General features: G+C 36.0%; 2 protein-coding genes and 1 pseudogene across 3 annotated transcripts; all 3 read right to left on the bottom strand.

Annotated features, from left to right (window-relative positions):
• Positions 1-5,496: 5,496 nt before the first annotated feature.
• On the bottom strand, positions 5,497-7,470 carry LOC122094703 (BI1-like protein). Of its 2 annotated transcripts, XM_042665302.1 has the most exons (4): positions 7,126-7,470; positions 6,944-7,057; positions 5,926-6,326; positions 5,497-5,759 (listed from the first exon to the last, which is right to left on the bottom strand). In XM_042665302.1, exons 1-4 carry the CDS (start codon positions 7,292-7,294, stop codon positions 5,739-5,741), a joined length of 705 nt encoding a protein of 234 aa, XP_042521236.1. In that variant the 5' UTR covers positions 7,295-7,470; the 3' UTR covers positions 5,497-5,738. The 2 variants fall into 2 exon arrangements, with proteins under 2 accessions (XP_042521236.1, XP_042521235.1); XM_042665301.1 differs by lacking the exon at positions 5,497-5,759 and having other exon boundaries at positions 5,853-6,326.
• Positions 7,471-8,968: 1,498 nt separating this feature from the next.
• LOC122094815 lies at positions 8,969-12,380 on the bottom strand (annotated as a pseudogene).
• A 690-nt stretch (positions 12,381-13,070) lies between these two features.
• LOC122057208 (sodium/hydrogen exchanger 1-like) lies at positions 13,071-17,654 on the bottom strand. Its single transcript, XM_042619234.1, has 7 exons — positions 17,462-17,654; positions 16,972-17,072; positions 16,684-16,785; positions 14,043-14,181; positions 13,872-13,934; positions 13,705-13,794; positions 13,071-13,583 (listed from the first exon to the last, which is right to left on the bottom strand). Exons 1-7 carry the CDS (start codon positions 17,498-17,500, stop codon positions 13,266-13,268), a joined length of 852 nt encoding a protein of 283 aa, XP_042475168.1. The 5' UTR covers positions 17,501-17,654; the 3' UTR covers positions 13,071-13,265.
• Between the last annotated feature and the right edge of the window lie 6 nt (positions 17,655-17,660).

The raw sequence follows: 17,660 nt of genomic DNA on the forward strand, positions 1-17,660 counted from the left end.
GACTATACCTCTATAACTCTCAACATCTTAACAATTAATAATAGTTGAATTTTAACATATTAACATTAAAGAATCTTTTTTAATTATCGACTTCCTTCATTAATCAAGTTGTATTTAATTAAATAAATACTATGAAACTGATATTGCTTGCAGATCAACCGATTCAACTAGGCAAACCCAATTAAGTAATAATGGTTTTGTAAGGTTTTATGGACATTTATGAAGGTCAAGTGGCAATTTCAACCATTCATACCAACTAATAAATTAAACCATAATACTATATAATTTGGGTTGTGATGAATTTGAGTTCCCTCGTCAATTAAATTTTGTTTTGTCGGAAAAAATGACCAAGGAGGTTTCTAGGATTAAATGAACAAAAAGAATGAAATTAAAATAAGAAGACAAATCAAGGTACCATGATTCTTAGATTCTTTCATTTTTTTTTTTTCTTTTCATATAATTTGATTAAGTTGTGATCTTTCTGTTTTAAGTGTAAATAATAGCTGGATTAAGTAGTGATTTGGTAGTTATAAGTTACATACAAGGAAAAACTTCTAGTTTCTCATGGATAAAGTGGAAACTCAAAATGGACAGATACATTGAGTTGTACAAAAATGAGCAAAAGTCAGATTCCAACCTTATTTAAAAACAAAAATAATATTTTTGATTTCCCTTTAAGCCAAAAGTGAAGAACAAACATGAAAGGCCCATGTTGAAAGGTTTCACTTTCACCTGAGGAGGTTGAATGGTTATGGCGATTCAACCGGATCAACCCAGGACTTGCAAAGCTCCAAAGATTCTCTAAAATTTAAAAGATTTTATACTAAATAAGATAATTTTAGTAAATTTACATTATTCATCGGACAAAAGTTTTCTAATCCATCGATCATGTAAGTGAATCCATGGTCTAGAGCATTAGACCACTCAAATGGAATAAATTCTGCATTGATTTTAATTCCACTTGAGTTCCATTAGTTTCCATGTAAAAAGGTAGAAAAGGGGAAAAAACGTATGAAAAAAAATAAATAAATTTTCACTGTATATTTTAATGAAAAATATAAAAGACGCATTGAAAAAAAAAAAAAGTTATGAAGGAAAGTTTTCATATAAAATATATTTTGCTGGGGCCATTGAACGTTAACACTATTAGACTCTCATCTCTCACCCATTTATACATTTGGTGAAGATAACTGGTAGCATAGTTAGTTGATGCATTGTCTGTAGTGTGTAGGCTTTCAAAAGGTCACGAGTTTAATTCTTCTATCTTCACCTTATGCCTTAAGGTACAACTCCTTCTGCCCCTTCCATCTCCTTTTTTGACTAATGTGTAGAAAAATAATGCTCCCTAAGTGCACAGGGGTCAATGAGAGAGTGTATATAGACATCAAAAGGGATCGGGTTTATGGTATTTTATAAGGGTGGAGGTGTCATTTTGACTCACTTCTGTGTCAGAACCCTGGGGCTGTATGAACAGAGAATGTTCTTTTATCCATAAAAAATAAATAAATAAATAAAATAATGAAACAAAATTATCATCCTTCCTAGGCTGAAGACAATACACTCATCAGTAACCATAATAAACCTTTCTATTGTTTCATAATATACAATTAGTTTTCGATGAAAGTAAGAAGCACATAGAATACTTAATTAATTGGAATATCCTTTTTTTAGTGTAGCACATTCTTTGCCCTTTCTTCTTTATGAAAGGTTGGACGGTCCAGAATTGACTTGGCAACTCAGACAAAAACGATGTGGACCATCCAAACTTTTACTCTCTCTCTCTCTCTCTCTCTCTCTCTCTCTCTATATATATATATATATATATATACATATATAATGAAAACATATACGATATGGACACCCATTCACAATCATTGATAATTTAAGGTTAGGCAAAAATGTTTTGAAATGTAGGTTCCCTTCAAGACCCAAAAGCAACTACACCTATTGTTCCTAATTGGCTAAAAAATTTGGTAATTTAGTGTTTTTTCAGTTAATTAAGAGCCTTTAGTGTAACAAAGTTCTGGTGGCTATTCATTACTTTAAATTACCCAAAAAAAAAAATGAAAATTATATCATTATTTTGTCCATAGCTGATGTAGACCAGTTGTGGTTGGCTGGTTATTCCTTTCCCTTTTCTTATTATTTATTTTAAATTCTTTCTATAAACAAATCTTTTAGAGAGAGTAACTTAGTAATCAAAATTGCTTTACCCTTGTACTCGAACACTTATGGTACCTTTTCCCCATCATTTCTAATATATTAGTATTTTTTTAACAAAAAAAAGAATGGCATTCCGCAGCATACATTCCAGCTGAAAAGAATGCCAAGTTCTAGAAATTTTTTTTTGACACTTTAATATATATATTATACATATGAAAATATTATTGTAATTAAGGTTGGTACAATAGAATTATAATTTTACTTTTTTATTCTTTTAATATAATATATATTTGTTAAATTAAGGTAATGCAAACAATAGAAATCTCATTTTATAGGAAACAAACATAGAAAAAGTAACAACTAACAGCACAAATCTACTAGTAGTTCTTTAAAGCTATTAACTAAGCATCATACTTCCTTAGGCATGTTTCATGCAGGCCTTTGATATGTGGGAACCACCAGATTGCGATTAGATCAAATGTGATGCTTTCCAAATTTGAACCAACAACACTATAGTTAGAGAAGAATGGGACAAGCAAAATAGAGATTTTTTTTTCTCCACCTAGACGAAAAAAAGAATCTCTTAATCCATAGGTTTTAGTAGTTGAATTATACTCGGAAAATAGTGGTAAAGATATTTTAAACTTTATACAATAGAGGCAAAGGGAATATGAAGAAAAAATTTCCTTTATTTGGGTGGAGGGAATGTTTAAATTTTAAAGCATATGGTCTATTGATTTTTTTTTTTTTTTTTAAGTGGTTTCTGAGCATCAAGATGCTATGCTTGGATGCATTTATTTTTTTAATTTTTCTTTTCTTAGCTTCCAAACATTAACCTTAACAAAGCTGCTCATAGTGGAACACCAATTTCCAATAAGTATCATACAAAATCGTTGACCTGAAGTGATGGTGCCAATCAATGGAGGGTTGAAATCGTCTGTAATTCCGATCTCGTACAATTCCGTGCAATACCACATTCAGGCGGTGACACGTGTATTGATACCAATGCAATGGCCCAGATCTGGTACAACTAATAAAACATTAAATCAGTGAAAAGACATTTAAATCAGATCTGGGCCATTGTATTGGTATCAATACACATGTCACCGCCTGAAGGTGGTATTGCACAGAATTGTACGAGATCGGAATTGCAGACGATTTTTTTCCATCAATGGAGTGGCGGCTTTCATTCCAACTTACTATCGAAGAAAGACAAAATCATTAGGTCCACTTGGATAGCTGATGTGGCCATTCTTACTGTGGATCATATGTTTTAATTTTTTTTCCCTCTTAACTTGTCCTTGACCTTTGTAAATGGTGTAATTGCACCTGCCATATTGAACGTGGCATCACCTCTACTTCATGAAGAGGTTGTTTCCCAATTTGAACCCACAACCATTAGGTCACGATGGAGTAATATTACCGTTGCATTGAGATTCTCCCTCTTTTCCTTTACCTTTGTCCTGCATAATATTCTTCTCTATGGTTGAAGGAAACATGAATCCTCCCACCACGTGCTCCGTACATGTTTTTTTTGAATAAATCAATAATTAACCTCCCACCCCCCCCCCCCCTCCTCCCCCACCCAAAAAATTGGTTAGCCTAAAAAGCAAAGACCTAAATGGGTGTGAGTTTCGACCAAAAAAAAGGGAGTGAGTATATGATCCATAATATTTGATTGGACCTCATCATGGTCATAGCCCAAAAACTTGCAAGGTAGGCTGGGCTGGGATGGGCTGGGCTTACTTATATATGCACTTTATACCTAAGAATATGAATAACTAGACTTGAGAAGTTGACGGTCAATATACAGTTGATAAGTTGACGAAATTGCCATCAGATGGCTGGGACATGCGTAGGGGTCTAATTTTAAAAGGTTTCCAAATGCTGGCCCGCGTCGGCAGGCCCGACTGGGTCCACCTATTTAAAGCTTGACAATGGACCGCCTGGTCCTGTGGTGGACCTAGCCCGATTATGGAGAGGTCAGTAATTTTGTGGTTGTAGCCCGACGGGCCCAACTGGCTCCTTTTCCTGATCATTAATCATCTGTTTATAGCTTGATTAGCCCATTTATAAACCAAGTAGCCCGATTATATCTTGTTTATAGTCCGATTAGCCCATAACTCATTTACAGTCCAATTAACATGAGCCCAATTATGGACCATTACCTGACCGAACAAATCAAAATTTGTTATACCTTGCCTTTACAAGGTCGAATTACTTAAATGATTGATAATGATACAAAAGCCTTAAATTAGTGGGAATTGATTAGGCCTGACCAGTTGATACTTTAGCATTATCGTTTTGAGCAGTTAAATTAATGGGAAGGGCTATTTATTAAGGGTAAATTTATTAAGGGTAAATTTAAGCTGAGGGCAGAAGCAACCAATGCAACGTGATACGACTGTTATGTATTGATATTGATATCAATTGAGAATGATATGTGGATGTGGTAACCCACCCTATGCATCCATGAGCGGATGAGCGTGTCCATTCCATGGATTTGCTTGGTGGGTTTCAAAATGATCTCATGGGTGGTTTTTTTGAAGAACAATCCAGAGCCACTGGATTAGCTTGGGACAGGTGTCGAGCAAGCAGATAGCTGTGGACACTCTATGGGCTATCTGCACTATGGATAGGAGCCGGATCAGAAATTTTCTCCCATATATCTATTAGGTTGGAGTGGGAGATTCATACACATGTGAGTTGCGTTTTGATCCCCTTCCCATAGATAATTCAACTAAACATTGTGTAGACTGTATAAATCAATGAATTGGCATCACATCTACTTATGTCTTATGCCCAAACCAGGATTTAGTAAAAACAAAACAACTTACTAGGTTATGAAGGAATAAATTTGACCTAATAGAGATTACATCTTCGGAAGGCCAGCAAATTCTCTTTTGCAAGACTCGTTCTTATCAAATCTCTACCTGGTCATGTATCCCTGCACCAGTATGAGGGCCAATGAAAACGTGTGCAAGGGCATATGCATAGCTGGGATTTTTTATTTAATAGAGGTTGGATGGTAATTCCGCCTACTCATATATCTACATTTATTTTTTATAATAAGTGTTTGTTTGCCTATAACAGAAGAGGTCTAAAATGCCTCCATTATGAAGCTAACATGGATAAATGTTGCTTCTAAAGATAATAGTCTCGTTCTGGGTTAATTCGGTATACTCCAGATATTTTGAGAGTTGATTCTATCTGAACCGGTAAGAAACCTTATGATTGTTCATATATTTAGAATAAAATCCTTTAGTATAAGAGCATGGTTGGTTGAACAACATATTCAATGGGAGAGAGAGAGAGAGAGAGAGAGAGAGAATAAAATGCAATCTTTGCATTCTCTCTCTTCTTAAAGTAACTAACAATATGTTTGCAAGAAAGAACACAAATGCAGCTCTACTAACCAGCATACTGGAGCTACTAATGTCAGCCTTGTGTCTATAATATCCGGGGACAGCTACATGGTCTCTCTTACCCCTTTTGAAATGATCCCTTATTGTTCTTATTCCTCTCGATAGAGCTCAGGACAGAGAGTGATCTCACAGCTGAGGTGACCTCGTCCCTCAGGCTCTATGGAGAGGTGCCTGATCCAATTTAGTAAGTAAAAGATTTGGTAAGTGCAAAACAAGAATACCACAAGAAGCAACATTAGAAACTGAAAAGAATAACAATAAAAAGAAAGCTATTGCTAAAAATAATCTCTCTTAGAACCAAAATCTGTCAATAGTGAAGACCAAAGTAATTACTCACACCACCATCAGACATAGCATATATACCCTTGAGCACCCTCAAGATGGAGAGGGACAAATAAACAATATCCCAATACAGTAATGCAGAAGCCAATATGTACTGTTCATAAGTGGAGCGCTTTATCAAGTTGTCTGTGTGATAAATAATGTAGCCTGAGAAAACCATAGCTCCAAGGGCACCATTATAAACTGGAACTGATAATGTTAGCCCAAGTGAAGGGAAGAACATCTGCATTATAAGGGATAAAAAGTAGAGAAGGACAAGAACAACAAGGCTTGAAAATAAGATTGGTTCAAGATAATTGAAATCTTGATTTCTCTTCCTTGAAGCCCAGAAAGTGTAACAAGTCAAGGTAGAAACCACAGATGATGTTAAAATTAATGCTTCAAGAACCACTTTTCCTGCAAATATCCAAGGATCATAGATTAGAAAGCTTAAGCTAATTAATGCATGTAGAAAACGAGAACCTAAAAGGCTAAAACAATGAGAATTATAAATATACGATCGCACAATGTACATAAAGATTTATGTGATTCGGAAGAATTGCTTACGTTCACGATGAGATGAGTTCTATTTTTTTTTTTTTAGTAAATAAAAAAGGGTGCTCCATGGTAGTGATCATAGCCCCTAGGACAAGCCCCCGACGAATGGGCGATAGTGGGGCATGCAAGACTCGAACCTATAACCAGCCGACTCGAACGGTGATGGATTGAGAGCATTTTCACCACTAGGCTACCAACCCCATTGGTAGATGAATTCTATTTCACCATCAATGGAAAATAGGATTACAATTGCTCGAACATCCTTACAGTTTAGAGAAAGAACTCTCGTTACAAATACATAACGAAACCCTATACATGTGATAATTTATCGGAATAATCATATAGCCCTAAATAAAATTTCTCGCATGACCCTCCGGAATCAGCCCACTTATGCAAGCAATGGAATACAAGATATAACCCTAACAATTTTATACAAAACCATTATGGATATAAAATATATATAAAAGATGACTAACCTTCTATATTTGCACATTCTACTTCCACAGAGATACTGAGAGATGCAGCGAACAGCCCAAGGAAGATGAAGTTCAATGGATGTTTCTGGTGATAAATGTACAAGGGCCAAAAAACTGATGCACAGTCAATATCAGGGTCAAGAAGAAAACTAGAAAATTTAGAGAGAGAGAGAGAGAGATACGAATTAAGGGCAAGCACGCAAAGACGAAGAACAGGCCGGAGATAGCCCCGACGAGTTGATTGATCGGAGAGTACAAGATAGTCAGAGAAGAGACGATGATGGTGAAGACGATCTGGGCAGCAAGGATAACATACACCTTCCGTATAAAACCCCATCGAAGCTCGTTCATGAACTCTGTAGGGTACAGCGTCTGCTCCTCTATAAGTCTTCTTTCCTAACGCTTGTGAAGCCGTACATCTCTCTCTTAAATCAGGATTCCTTCCATCTTAATTCCGACCCTCCTCTTATTCGGGATCGCTTACCTAATACAGAATAGGGTAAGGGTGTCAATTCGATTTCGATTTTAAAAATCGTGTCAAAAGAGATTCAGTACGATTTTGATATGATAAAATGAGTTTTCTTTTCTTGATACACTATAATATCGGGAGTGATTATTATCTACAGTGAATGCGGCGATGCTGTGAGAATCGGATGGCTAAGAGCATCTGGACACACACCCCAAGGTCCTCTCAACTATTCGATACTCACCACACCCTCGCACTCACTGCTGAGGATGTTTTTGCTAATATGATATTTAAAGCAAAACCATACTGAATATTGAAATGTATCCAAACATCGAAATCATATAGGATTGTATTGAAATCTTATTCATACAAGATAAAAATCGTACTAAGTCAAAACCATGTTCTTTCAAATTTTCTGGTTCAAGTATCCACTATTGGTCTATTGTATTATACTGAAATCATACCAAATTTCGAATATCAATTGACACACTTAAGACTCTAGGGTGTCAAATGATTGGGTTGGGCATGTTTTGATCGAGCCTAATTGCGTTTTCCCACTTTAGGACTTTGCACCGTGACTGATCCATAAAAGTAATCGGTTCTCATGTACTAGGCTTGGTCTCATTTATAAAACATTCTATTGCTACCAATCTTTAATCAGGCTAAACAAGCCTTAGAAGGCCTTTTAACACATTTATCTATAAATGGACTATAATTAGGTTTTAAATAGGCTTTGAATGTGTTCGATCTTAGTAAACGAGCTCTAAACAGGCTATAAATGGACTTTAAATCTTCATATTATTATTATTATTATTATAATAATAATAATTATTATTATTTTATTTTATTTTTAAATCTTGCCACATTAATGTAAAAGCAAATTTGAAAGTGTGTTACACGAGATTCCTACATATGCAAGTTTCGGTAACATAAAGCTTTTGTGATATATATGTCAGGTGTGACAAACCCTCAACCAGAACCTATGAAGAAGAGAGAGAGAAATATGCAGAACCACGATAGATTCAACCTATAATTATCTGTTGGTGTACGTTGTCTCGTATTCCATCACAGTTTAATCTATGGAGTACTGGTGCAAGCACCTCGACAGGTAGCATGGCGATCTCACTAGTTGGTTAGCGGGCCGTGGGAGCCTACGCCCCCTGCATAGAGGGGGCGTAGCCCTGCACAAATTTTTTTTTTGAGGGAAATTTTGTATTTTTCGGGATAGGGTTTTTCGCTATATATTTGTGGCAAGGGTTTCTTTCTCTGAAGCAAGATCTCATATCACTTCATTTTTCCATTATCTTCTGCATCGTTTTAGGATTATGTTTCTACACTATCATGGATAAACAACCTTTATTTATAATGTTTAATTACAACAAATAGAGTCTAAGTAGAACTCCTACTTAGTACAACTCAAGTTAAAAACCAATAAGAAAACCATAACGAGAAACTAAACAAAAACACATCAGTACATCACCTTAGGGACAAACCCCCAATCGTGACTAACAACCAACACTTAAAGTATCACGGGACAGCTAGTTGTACACATCTTAACATCAGGTAATCAAGGATTTCATATCTAACAACGAATTCAGGATATCTACATAGAATACTGTAGAAGCCGATATGTAGTTGTCATAAGTGAAGCGCTTTGTCAGTCTATCTGTATCATAAACAAGAAACCCATGGCACAGAGGGCACCACAAATTGGTACTGATGTTGGCCCAAGTGGGAAGAACATCTGCTTGTGATGAGGGAGTACAAAAGGAAGAAAAAAAAGGATATATGTGTTAGATCTTTAGATCAAATATTAAGTCCGTATAATGCATATATGACAGGTCATAAATCCAACAATCGCATACTACCCAAAAAAAAAGAACAACCCAGTATACGAGGCTCCCGCTACTGCAAGAATTGGAAAGAGCAAGTGGACGCAGCCTTACCCCATACTTAGTAGAAGATGTTGTTTCCAAGTTTTGAACCTGTGACCAATGTGAAACTACAATCCCTAACATTTTTAGCCATGGAGTACACCTATTGCATCAATATATAGTTTCACATGACAATATAAGGAGTTGAAAAATCTACTTGACCTGGATGAAGCCAGTAAGGATAAGGACAATGATTGTCAAAATGAAGAATAGTTCCAGAGAGCTGAAATCTTTGCGTTTCCTTGAAGCCCAGAAAGTGTACCCAGTCAAGGCAGAAACCGCAGCTGAGGTTAAAATTACTGCTTCAAGTACTATTTTTCCTGGAAATTAATATGTATATATAATTGGTTATCATAATAAATAATAAAGTACCCAAAAAACAAAAAATCATCAACCAGAAATTAGAGAGATATGAGTATATAAGATGATCAACCTAACCTTCTGTAAATGCACAAAATACTTCGACATGTTGATGTGGTGAACAGCCCAAGGAATACAGGGTTCAAAGACTGTTTGTGATGATAAATGTAAAAGGGCCATAAAAGTTCTGCACAAACAAATTCAGTGTCAGCTAGTAGCAAATAGCTACCAATGGAAGTCACAAAATTATATATGACACTAGGTGTGCAAGTTTGGCCCTATCGACCCAAGCCCGAGCAGTGCTTGGGTTGAGATCATAGTTAATAAGTTCGGGGACGGTAATAATTTTGGAATGGATATGTATAGCAATTAAATGGACTATACGGTAATAATACGTTTTAAAAAATCCGATGCAATAAAACATGTACGGCAATGATATGGTACGTGTTCAATATGTGTTTAGTACAGGTGCTCTGAAAAATTTCGAGAGCAAAAATCCGGGATTAAAAATGATTGTTTGAAACTAAATTCTAATCTATCATGCTTTTATGGACATTAAAATCCAATCTGATTTTTCAATTTGAAATCATTTCCCATTCTTTTGAATTTTCACATTTAATATTAATTAAATTTAACCTCTAAAAAAGGATATGGTAGAAAGAACTAAGAGGAGAATTAAATCTCATCTCGTCTCATAACTTTTACATATTCTCTTATTCTTCTTGGTACGAAAACAAGGTTCAAGAAGATGGAAAGTAAGCGTTTGCAATCATTCATCCTAAAGATACGCTTGGATTTTCTTGAAATTTCTATGGGGGTATAATCTAAGACCCATCACGGATCAATTTTAAGGCTCAAGAACCTCCTCCCTTCAACTCCTTTGATTTCTCAAATGCAGTATTGCAAAAAAAGAGGGAGGAGAACACCTATGTCATTTCCCTCTTTCTAATTCTTTACATTGTCCTGCTGCAACTATGTTTGTAAATAATTGTCGGTCCAATTCAAATAGCTAATGTGAGCTAAATTTCCTAGAAAGATTTTCATTTCAACCCCTTTTGGAGAATCCCACCCTTGTCCATCTTTGTCAATGTGAGTCATGTCTTTTAAATCTTTCTTGCTTCTTGTTAAAAATTATTTGCAGATGCAATCACCCTTGATTGGATATTCAACTACCAATGGGAAGAGAAACGGAGAAGAAGAAGGGTTGATTGGGTTTTCAACAATCGATAGGAAGAGAAATAGAGAAGAGAATGAAAGCAAGGGGTATTGATGTCTTACCTATCGCCCTCGGTCGTTGGCCGCCAAGAACAGAGATAGAAGAGAAGGGGTCAATGGGGCAAGGGTTCCTCCTTTTTTTGGTTTACTTAGATGAGGGAAGAAGGAGGGTTATAATTTCGATCGATTAGGGTTTTTGATAGAAGACAAGGGTTGGGAATCGGGATTTGGCCCATTTGGGTTAATCTCAATTTTTTTTTTTAATCCAAAAGTTTTATTGAGTATGTAACGTATTATACGAGTATTATTCATGTATAATACAATTATCTTTAAAATCTGCATATTAAACGGTTTTTTTAGATTGATACGTCAAATTATGAACTTTTGAATTAAACGTTCGAATGCACATATTATACGTGTATGATACTCATATTTTACTAACTATGGTTGAGATCATAGTTAGCAAATTCGGATTCGGGAATTATTCGGACGGAGAATTATTCGGAATAATTCGGACGATTAATTTAAGGATTCGGTCAAAAAAGCGGTCAAAAAATCTTTTTTTTTTTTTTTTTAAATTGTTTTTTTATTTTTTTATTTTTTATTTTTGGTTTTTTTTTTAAATAATGTTTAAATGGACCGAATAATTCCGTTTAATTCGGATTCGGTCCGAATTATTCGCGATTTATATTCATTTTGGAAAAAATCGCGAATTTTAAAGAATTTAATTTTTAATTTGGATTCGGTCCGAATTTTTGATAAAATTCAGAAAAATTCGGTTCGCGAATTATTCGGCCGAATTGATAACTATGGTTGAGATACCATCACCCTGAGGTCAGGTCAAGGTTGGGAATTTTTATTACAATGAGTGCTGGGTTGAGATACCATCACCTTTAGGGCAGATTAAGGTTGGGAATTTTTTATCCTGAGTTAGGGTCGGACCAAGGTTGAGGCCTCGGGCTGAGCATGGCCCTGTCTTGTTTTTCTTATCCCTAGCCCAGCCCAGACGAGCCCAGCCCAGCCCCAGTATCTCCCTCTCCCCTACCCGTGTGGTCATGGTGAATCAGAGTCAGCCTGGCCCTGCCCGGCCCAATGAGCATGTCAAAGTTGGATTTTTCAAGCCCTAAATCAGGGATGGGCAGGATCTGGCCCATCCCGACCCGATTACATCCCTTATTTAACTGTTTTTGTTCAAATGGAGAGAGAGAGAGAGAGAGAGAGAGAGAGAGATGATATTACGAATTAAGGGCAAGAACGTAGAGAAGGAAAATCGATTGGAGCTTCTCCAGAGGAATTCATTGATGGGAGAGTAAAAGAGGGTCGCCGAAGAGACGATGGTGGTGAGGACGATTTGGGCAGACAGAATTCCATAAACCTTCCGTATAAATCCCCATCGAAGCTCCGCCTCGTTCTCTCCATGGCTCAATACAGGGTAAAGCGTCCCCTCCTGTAAGTCCTCCATAGCTCTCTCTCTCTCTCTCTCTCTAATCTGGAATCTGAAATCTGGATCGCCTGTGAAATATGAATTTGAATAACAAGATTTGAACTTGGCGGGGAAAAATATATATAGACAGGGAAAACAAAGGAAGTTAATAGGTTGACGAAATTGCCATCAGGAGACTGGGACAGGAGAAGGATTACATTTTACTAGACCCTGGTTTTTTTTCAATTTTTTTGGATAATTTAGTCATTTCCTACAATGAAAAAAATCCATAATCGTTTTCTGCTTCCCATATGGCTGGAAGGTGAGAGGAAATTTCCAAGAACACAAAGACAACTGCAATCTGCAATACATACTGATACCTGTCAAAGCAACGACCTTCCCCGCCCACTTTTTTTGAAAAGGCATCTTCTCAGAAGTGTAATTATACCTTTTGTATTATTTTTTTTTCTTTTCCTGATATCCAAACATAGCCTAAAGTAAAAAAGATGACACATTTTGAATTATAAATAATGGGAAAAAAAATCCCTCCCAGAGAATCTCTTTCTCCTCCCTAACCATGTGGATTGTGAAGATTGTTTACACAAATCATGAGACACTCTCCCCCTTACATCCGTTTAATTGGCATGCGAAATTCTAATACATTCTATTCTTTTACCTTTGTCCTTTCTTTTTCTTTTTCTTCTTCTTTTTTTTTTTTTCTAAGCCATATTAATGAAAAAAGCAAATTCATTTATTTTTTAAATGAACTACAAGACCTGCCAATGATTCCTACGAAAATAGGACTCAGATTTATTTAATATGAAACAGACCATAGGAATGTGAACTTATCCTAACCAACTCAAATGAAGAAATGGTGAAAAAGTTCGATTATATGCTACAAGACACAAGTAAACAGCTAAGCCTTCAAGTTTGAGAAGGTTCTACTTCTTCACCAGTTGGTGAACCAGGAACAAATGGTACAAAACCCCGGCCTCCAAACACTGGCCTCATGAATCTGTCATCAAATTTCCTCCAGAAGAAGTGAACAGTTGATGTGGGGTGGCTTATTAGCAAGCTTAGACTACCTCTCCTGGGGATTGTTTGTTGGACACCCTCATCACTTGGCCCTCCATCTTCAAGAAGTGGGATATGAAGTTCTTCAAAGCTCGGGAGTTCAGCTGCATTCACATTTGATGGCTTTTGCAAAGCATCAATCAGAGGCTTTGTTATCGATCCAAAGACCTAAACAGAAGCATTCATATTCGAGAGTATGTTAGTTTTCAGAGAATCACCTTCTACATACCTCAAAATCTACAATGGACTAAAGAGAAAATGAAAAACATCAATGTACTCATGGACATACCACTGTACTGAAGAGGACAATGATTACAGTGGAAGTGATCATGCGTGCCCGGTCTTCTGTGGTTGTTGATGTTGAGCCAGATCCTGTAAACTGCAATGCAGATTGTACATTGTGTTAGTTCATAGCTTTAGCTTCTTAAGGAATGAGCCAGCATAGTTTAGATTTACCTGATTATATGATAAAGCAATAGTAACTGCACCTCTCATTAGGCCAGCCCACCAAATTATGAACTGAAATTCAAAACAGCCACAAGGTTTAAGTGATTTTTTTTTCCGGTTAACAGTTAAAAGTGAAAAGTGTTTGGCAATTTCTTAGAATAGGTTTGTCATGAAAATTACTTGTTGATGCAGTGTAACCTTTGCACTCTCTCTCTTTTTAAAGTGATTAGCAATGTTTGCAAGAAGAAACACAAATGCAGCTCTTCCAACCAGCACTAAAGCAAGTAGCGTCAAACTGATAGCAACTGAAGTTCCTACACTGAAACAAAGAGTTTGACATGAAGTCAGCTATTATATGTGCCATCAGTGTGGCACGCTAAAGTATGAGGACAGACCACAAGAAAAGACTACTAATAGCACTGTTAAAACATTAATACTACTACCACAGGAGTATTTTTGTGATATTCTTGCTTATTAGGGTCTTATGTGTGTTATGTTAGTTATGGGGGCATACTTATAATTCTGATATTTTGTTTTGATTATATACAGTTATACACTACCACTACCGATTGGAGTTAACCCTATTTCTCCAATTGGTAGCACTACTTCCAAACTATTCTCTTCTTTTCTCCTTCTCTCCTGTTTCTCTTTTTCTTCTAGTAGTTATTGTTGGTTGTTCTAGGTCTGAAATTGTCACCAACACTAAATTGCACGTCTAGCAACTCATCAAATTGACGAAGTTTTTTCCTTTCCCCAACAGGAAGTCCTAAAGAATTGAAATAAGAAATATAATTTAATAGACCAAACCAATTATCATAAACATTGACACACACAACCTATTATCTATTAGTCGAATAATGTATGGACCATATAAATGCATATAAAATTAAAGAAAGAACAGCTGAGGAAAACACCGTGTACCTACATACAAAAGTAAAGGAGATGTTCAGAGAGCACAAGATTGAGGTTTAACTTTTATAATATGTACACCTATTATAAGCTCAATTCAACTTAAGCCTTACCTAATATATCTAGGGACAGCTACATGATTCTTTGTCAGTCATTCAACTCTATCAAGGGCCATAAAGTTAGTAGCATCATCAGATAATTAGCTACAAAGCTCAAAATGAAACTGATGAGGAAAAAGAAGGATCTCATTTTTTTTTTTTTTTTTCAAAAGCAAGGTGATACACAACCTTCTAAATCTTTTTCCCCCCTCATGAGAGAATATCTCAGTTAGTGAAAATGGAGAAGTAATCCCTGAATGGAAATATGTTTCTATGATTTCCCTGTAAGCCATGGAACTTGAACCGGATCATTATTGTATTTGAAAGGAAGCCCACAATCTGAACCATTGTAATGCTACTTAGCCAGCATTGACAAAATCAATAGCTTGAAGCTCATGTAGTGGGGCTTTACCAGCTTTGACACATTTTGCATAAGAAAAAATGGGACTAATCTGTTTGATCCTGAATAGTACCTCTGATCCCACTCTCATCATCTCTTAATAGTTGTTAGTATGAAAGTGCTGTTCCCCCAAGGACTTGATGGACTATCCACAGAGTCAAGGCATAGTGGCACCAGCTGTCAAGGAACTAAGAATCAGGAGAATCGATGACATTTAGGTTTCAAGTTGATAAAAAAAAACCTAGCAGGAGACCTAAAAATAATATGTTTGATAGCATGTTGGGCTGGGATGTATTGATTTTGAAACTATTTAACTAACATCTGCACCTCCTATGGAAGATTCCGTCATTTAACATATCCTTCTTAATGCATAAATCAGGACATCTTAAACAACAACAACATCATCCAAGACCTTATCCCAACTTAATGGGGTCGGCTACATGGAGATTCCAAGCAAGGACACCTTAAGTGGTTGGGCATACTCCTCTCCTGAGACTTTTATAATTCACAGAATCTAGAAATGCTTACAGTTTGCACCACCTAGATTTGCAGCATTCAACTATTATTGATTAAATTATGCTTCCCTGCAACGGCAGAATTTAGTAGGTTTAGTATTTCTCACATGATCACAAGCTTATCGAGGGGTTGAGGTTGTCGAAGTCTCCTTCAAGCAACCAGCCAACTGACAAAACTGTGTTGAAGTACATTATGACTGAACCAAGTGACTGAGGTCTACACAACGCTACTAGAAGGCAGTTGAAAATTATTTCCTACAAGGATATGGTGTCCACTGTCCACAACATTGCATGGTCACACTGATAAGGTGGCGAGATACCAACTTCAGTAGATGACCACCCCCTCCCCCCACTAAAAAAAAAAAAAAAAATGGATTTCAAACATCTGAAATGAAGAAATTAAATGTGTCAGTAATTATCTAACAGGAATAATATTAGATCCTAATGTGAATCTGCCTTGAAGGTTCCCAATCAGGCACCCAGTTACCAAATAACAAATCAGATAAAAGTTTGAGCTTTGTTGCCTACCAATTGAAGGACAAAGCGCATTATGAAAGGTTCATGCTTTAATAAAAGTTAAGCCCCCTAATAAAGTAGGAACGGCAAAGCAGAATCTGTCTAGGCAATCCAGTAGTTGGGGTATAGAAACACAATTGTCAGCAGCAGGTGTGCATATGATTTTTTAATGGACCTTTATTTACTGCTTTCAAATTCTTCATTCACTGTGCAAAGAGTAAACGAAAGTGATCTATATGTATTATCTACGAGGAAATCAATTGTTGAGTAAACCAAATACAATTATAAACAGCTTTTAGTTTTATCACGTTAGATGCAACACTTTTGAGAGCAACTTCAACAAACTAGTGATCAATTATTAAGAAAGGTAACCAAAGCCTTACCTTGTCTGGCTTGCTTTCCACTTGTCGATATCTAAGGCATCCATACCAACATACAGGAATATAAAAGTTTCTGCAATAAATGAAATAGTTGCAAATGCATGCCTGAAATCATGAAATTATTAAAGAATTAAAATTTTCCCACTAAAGCATTTGTCTGAGTAACCCAGATTAAAAACATTAAACACAACAGACTATGAACATGAACCCCCCCCCCTCCGAAGAATAATATGTAGCAAGAATGTAATAATAAAAAAAGAAAAGAAAAGACCCTTCAGAAGATACTCTTACTTGGTTGTTACCCTCGAGCTTTCAGTAACATTGTGCCATGTATAGTGTGACATGACAATGCCACAAAAGAAAATTGTCAAAATCCCACTAAGGGATAACAGCTGCCAGGGAAAAAAAATAGTGTTGTGAGGGAAATAGTAAATCTAGGGCCACAAAATGCACTCAATGAAAATCTACTATTCAAATAGATGGACTACTAGTCTAATACACTAGAAATTTAATTGAGAACAACAATGAGAGGGATGTAAGTAAGGAATTCCCATATGAAAACCTATAATATAGGGACTCCCTGGAGACTGCAGTCCATAGAATATTGAATAAAAAGGTCTTTCGCTACATACAGAATATATGAGAAAGCTATATATGCACTCGTACATAGCAAAGAGAAGAAAAGAAAATCTGGCTTTATGTGAATCAGTTTCCAATGAAGTCCGTTTTTCAATCTACCCTGAACCTTTATAGGAATGATTCACACTCCATAATTTATTACCTCTGCTATCATATATGACAAATAAGCCATAAGCATCATAACTGCAACTTCACGATCTGTGGAATGCCTGGAGATAAAAGATCAATGATGTGAAGTCAGCTTGAAACAATGATGTGGTTCATGATAATAAGAATATTTATTTATTCAAGGCATGATAAAGAAACCATTTGTCCTTTTTTTTTTTTTTTTTTTTTTTTTT

Source organism: Macadamia integrifolia, chromosome 12, assembly GCF_013358625.1.
Source record: "Macadamia integrifolia cultivar HAES 741 chromosome 12, SCU_Mint_v3, whole genome shotgun sequence".
NCBI lineage: Eukaryota > Viridiplantae > Streptophyta > Magnoliopsida > Proteales > Proteaceae > Macadamia > Macadamia integrifolia.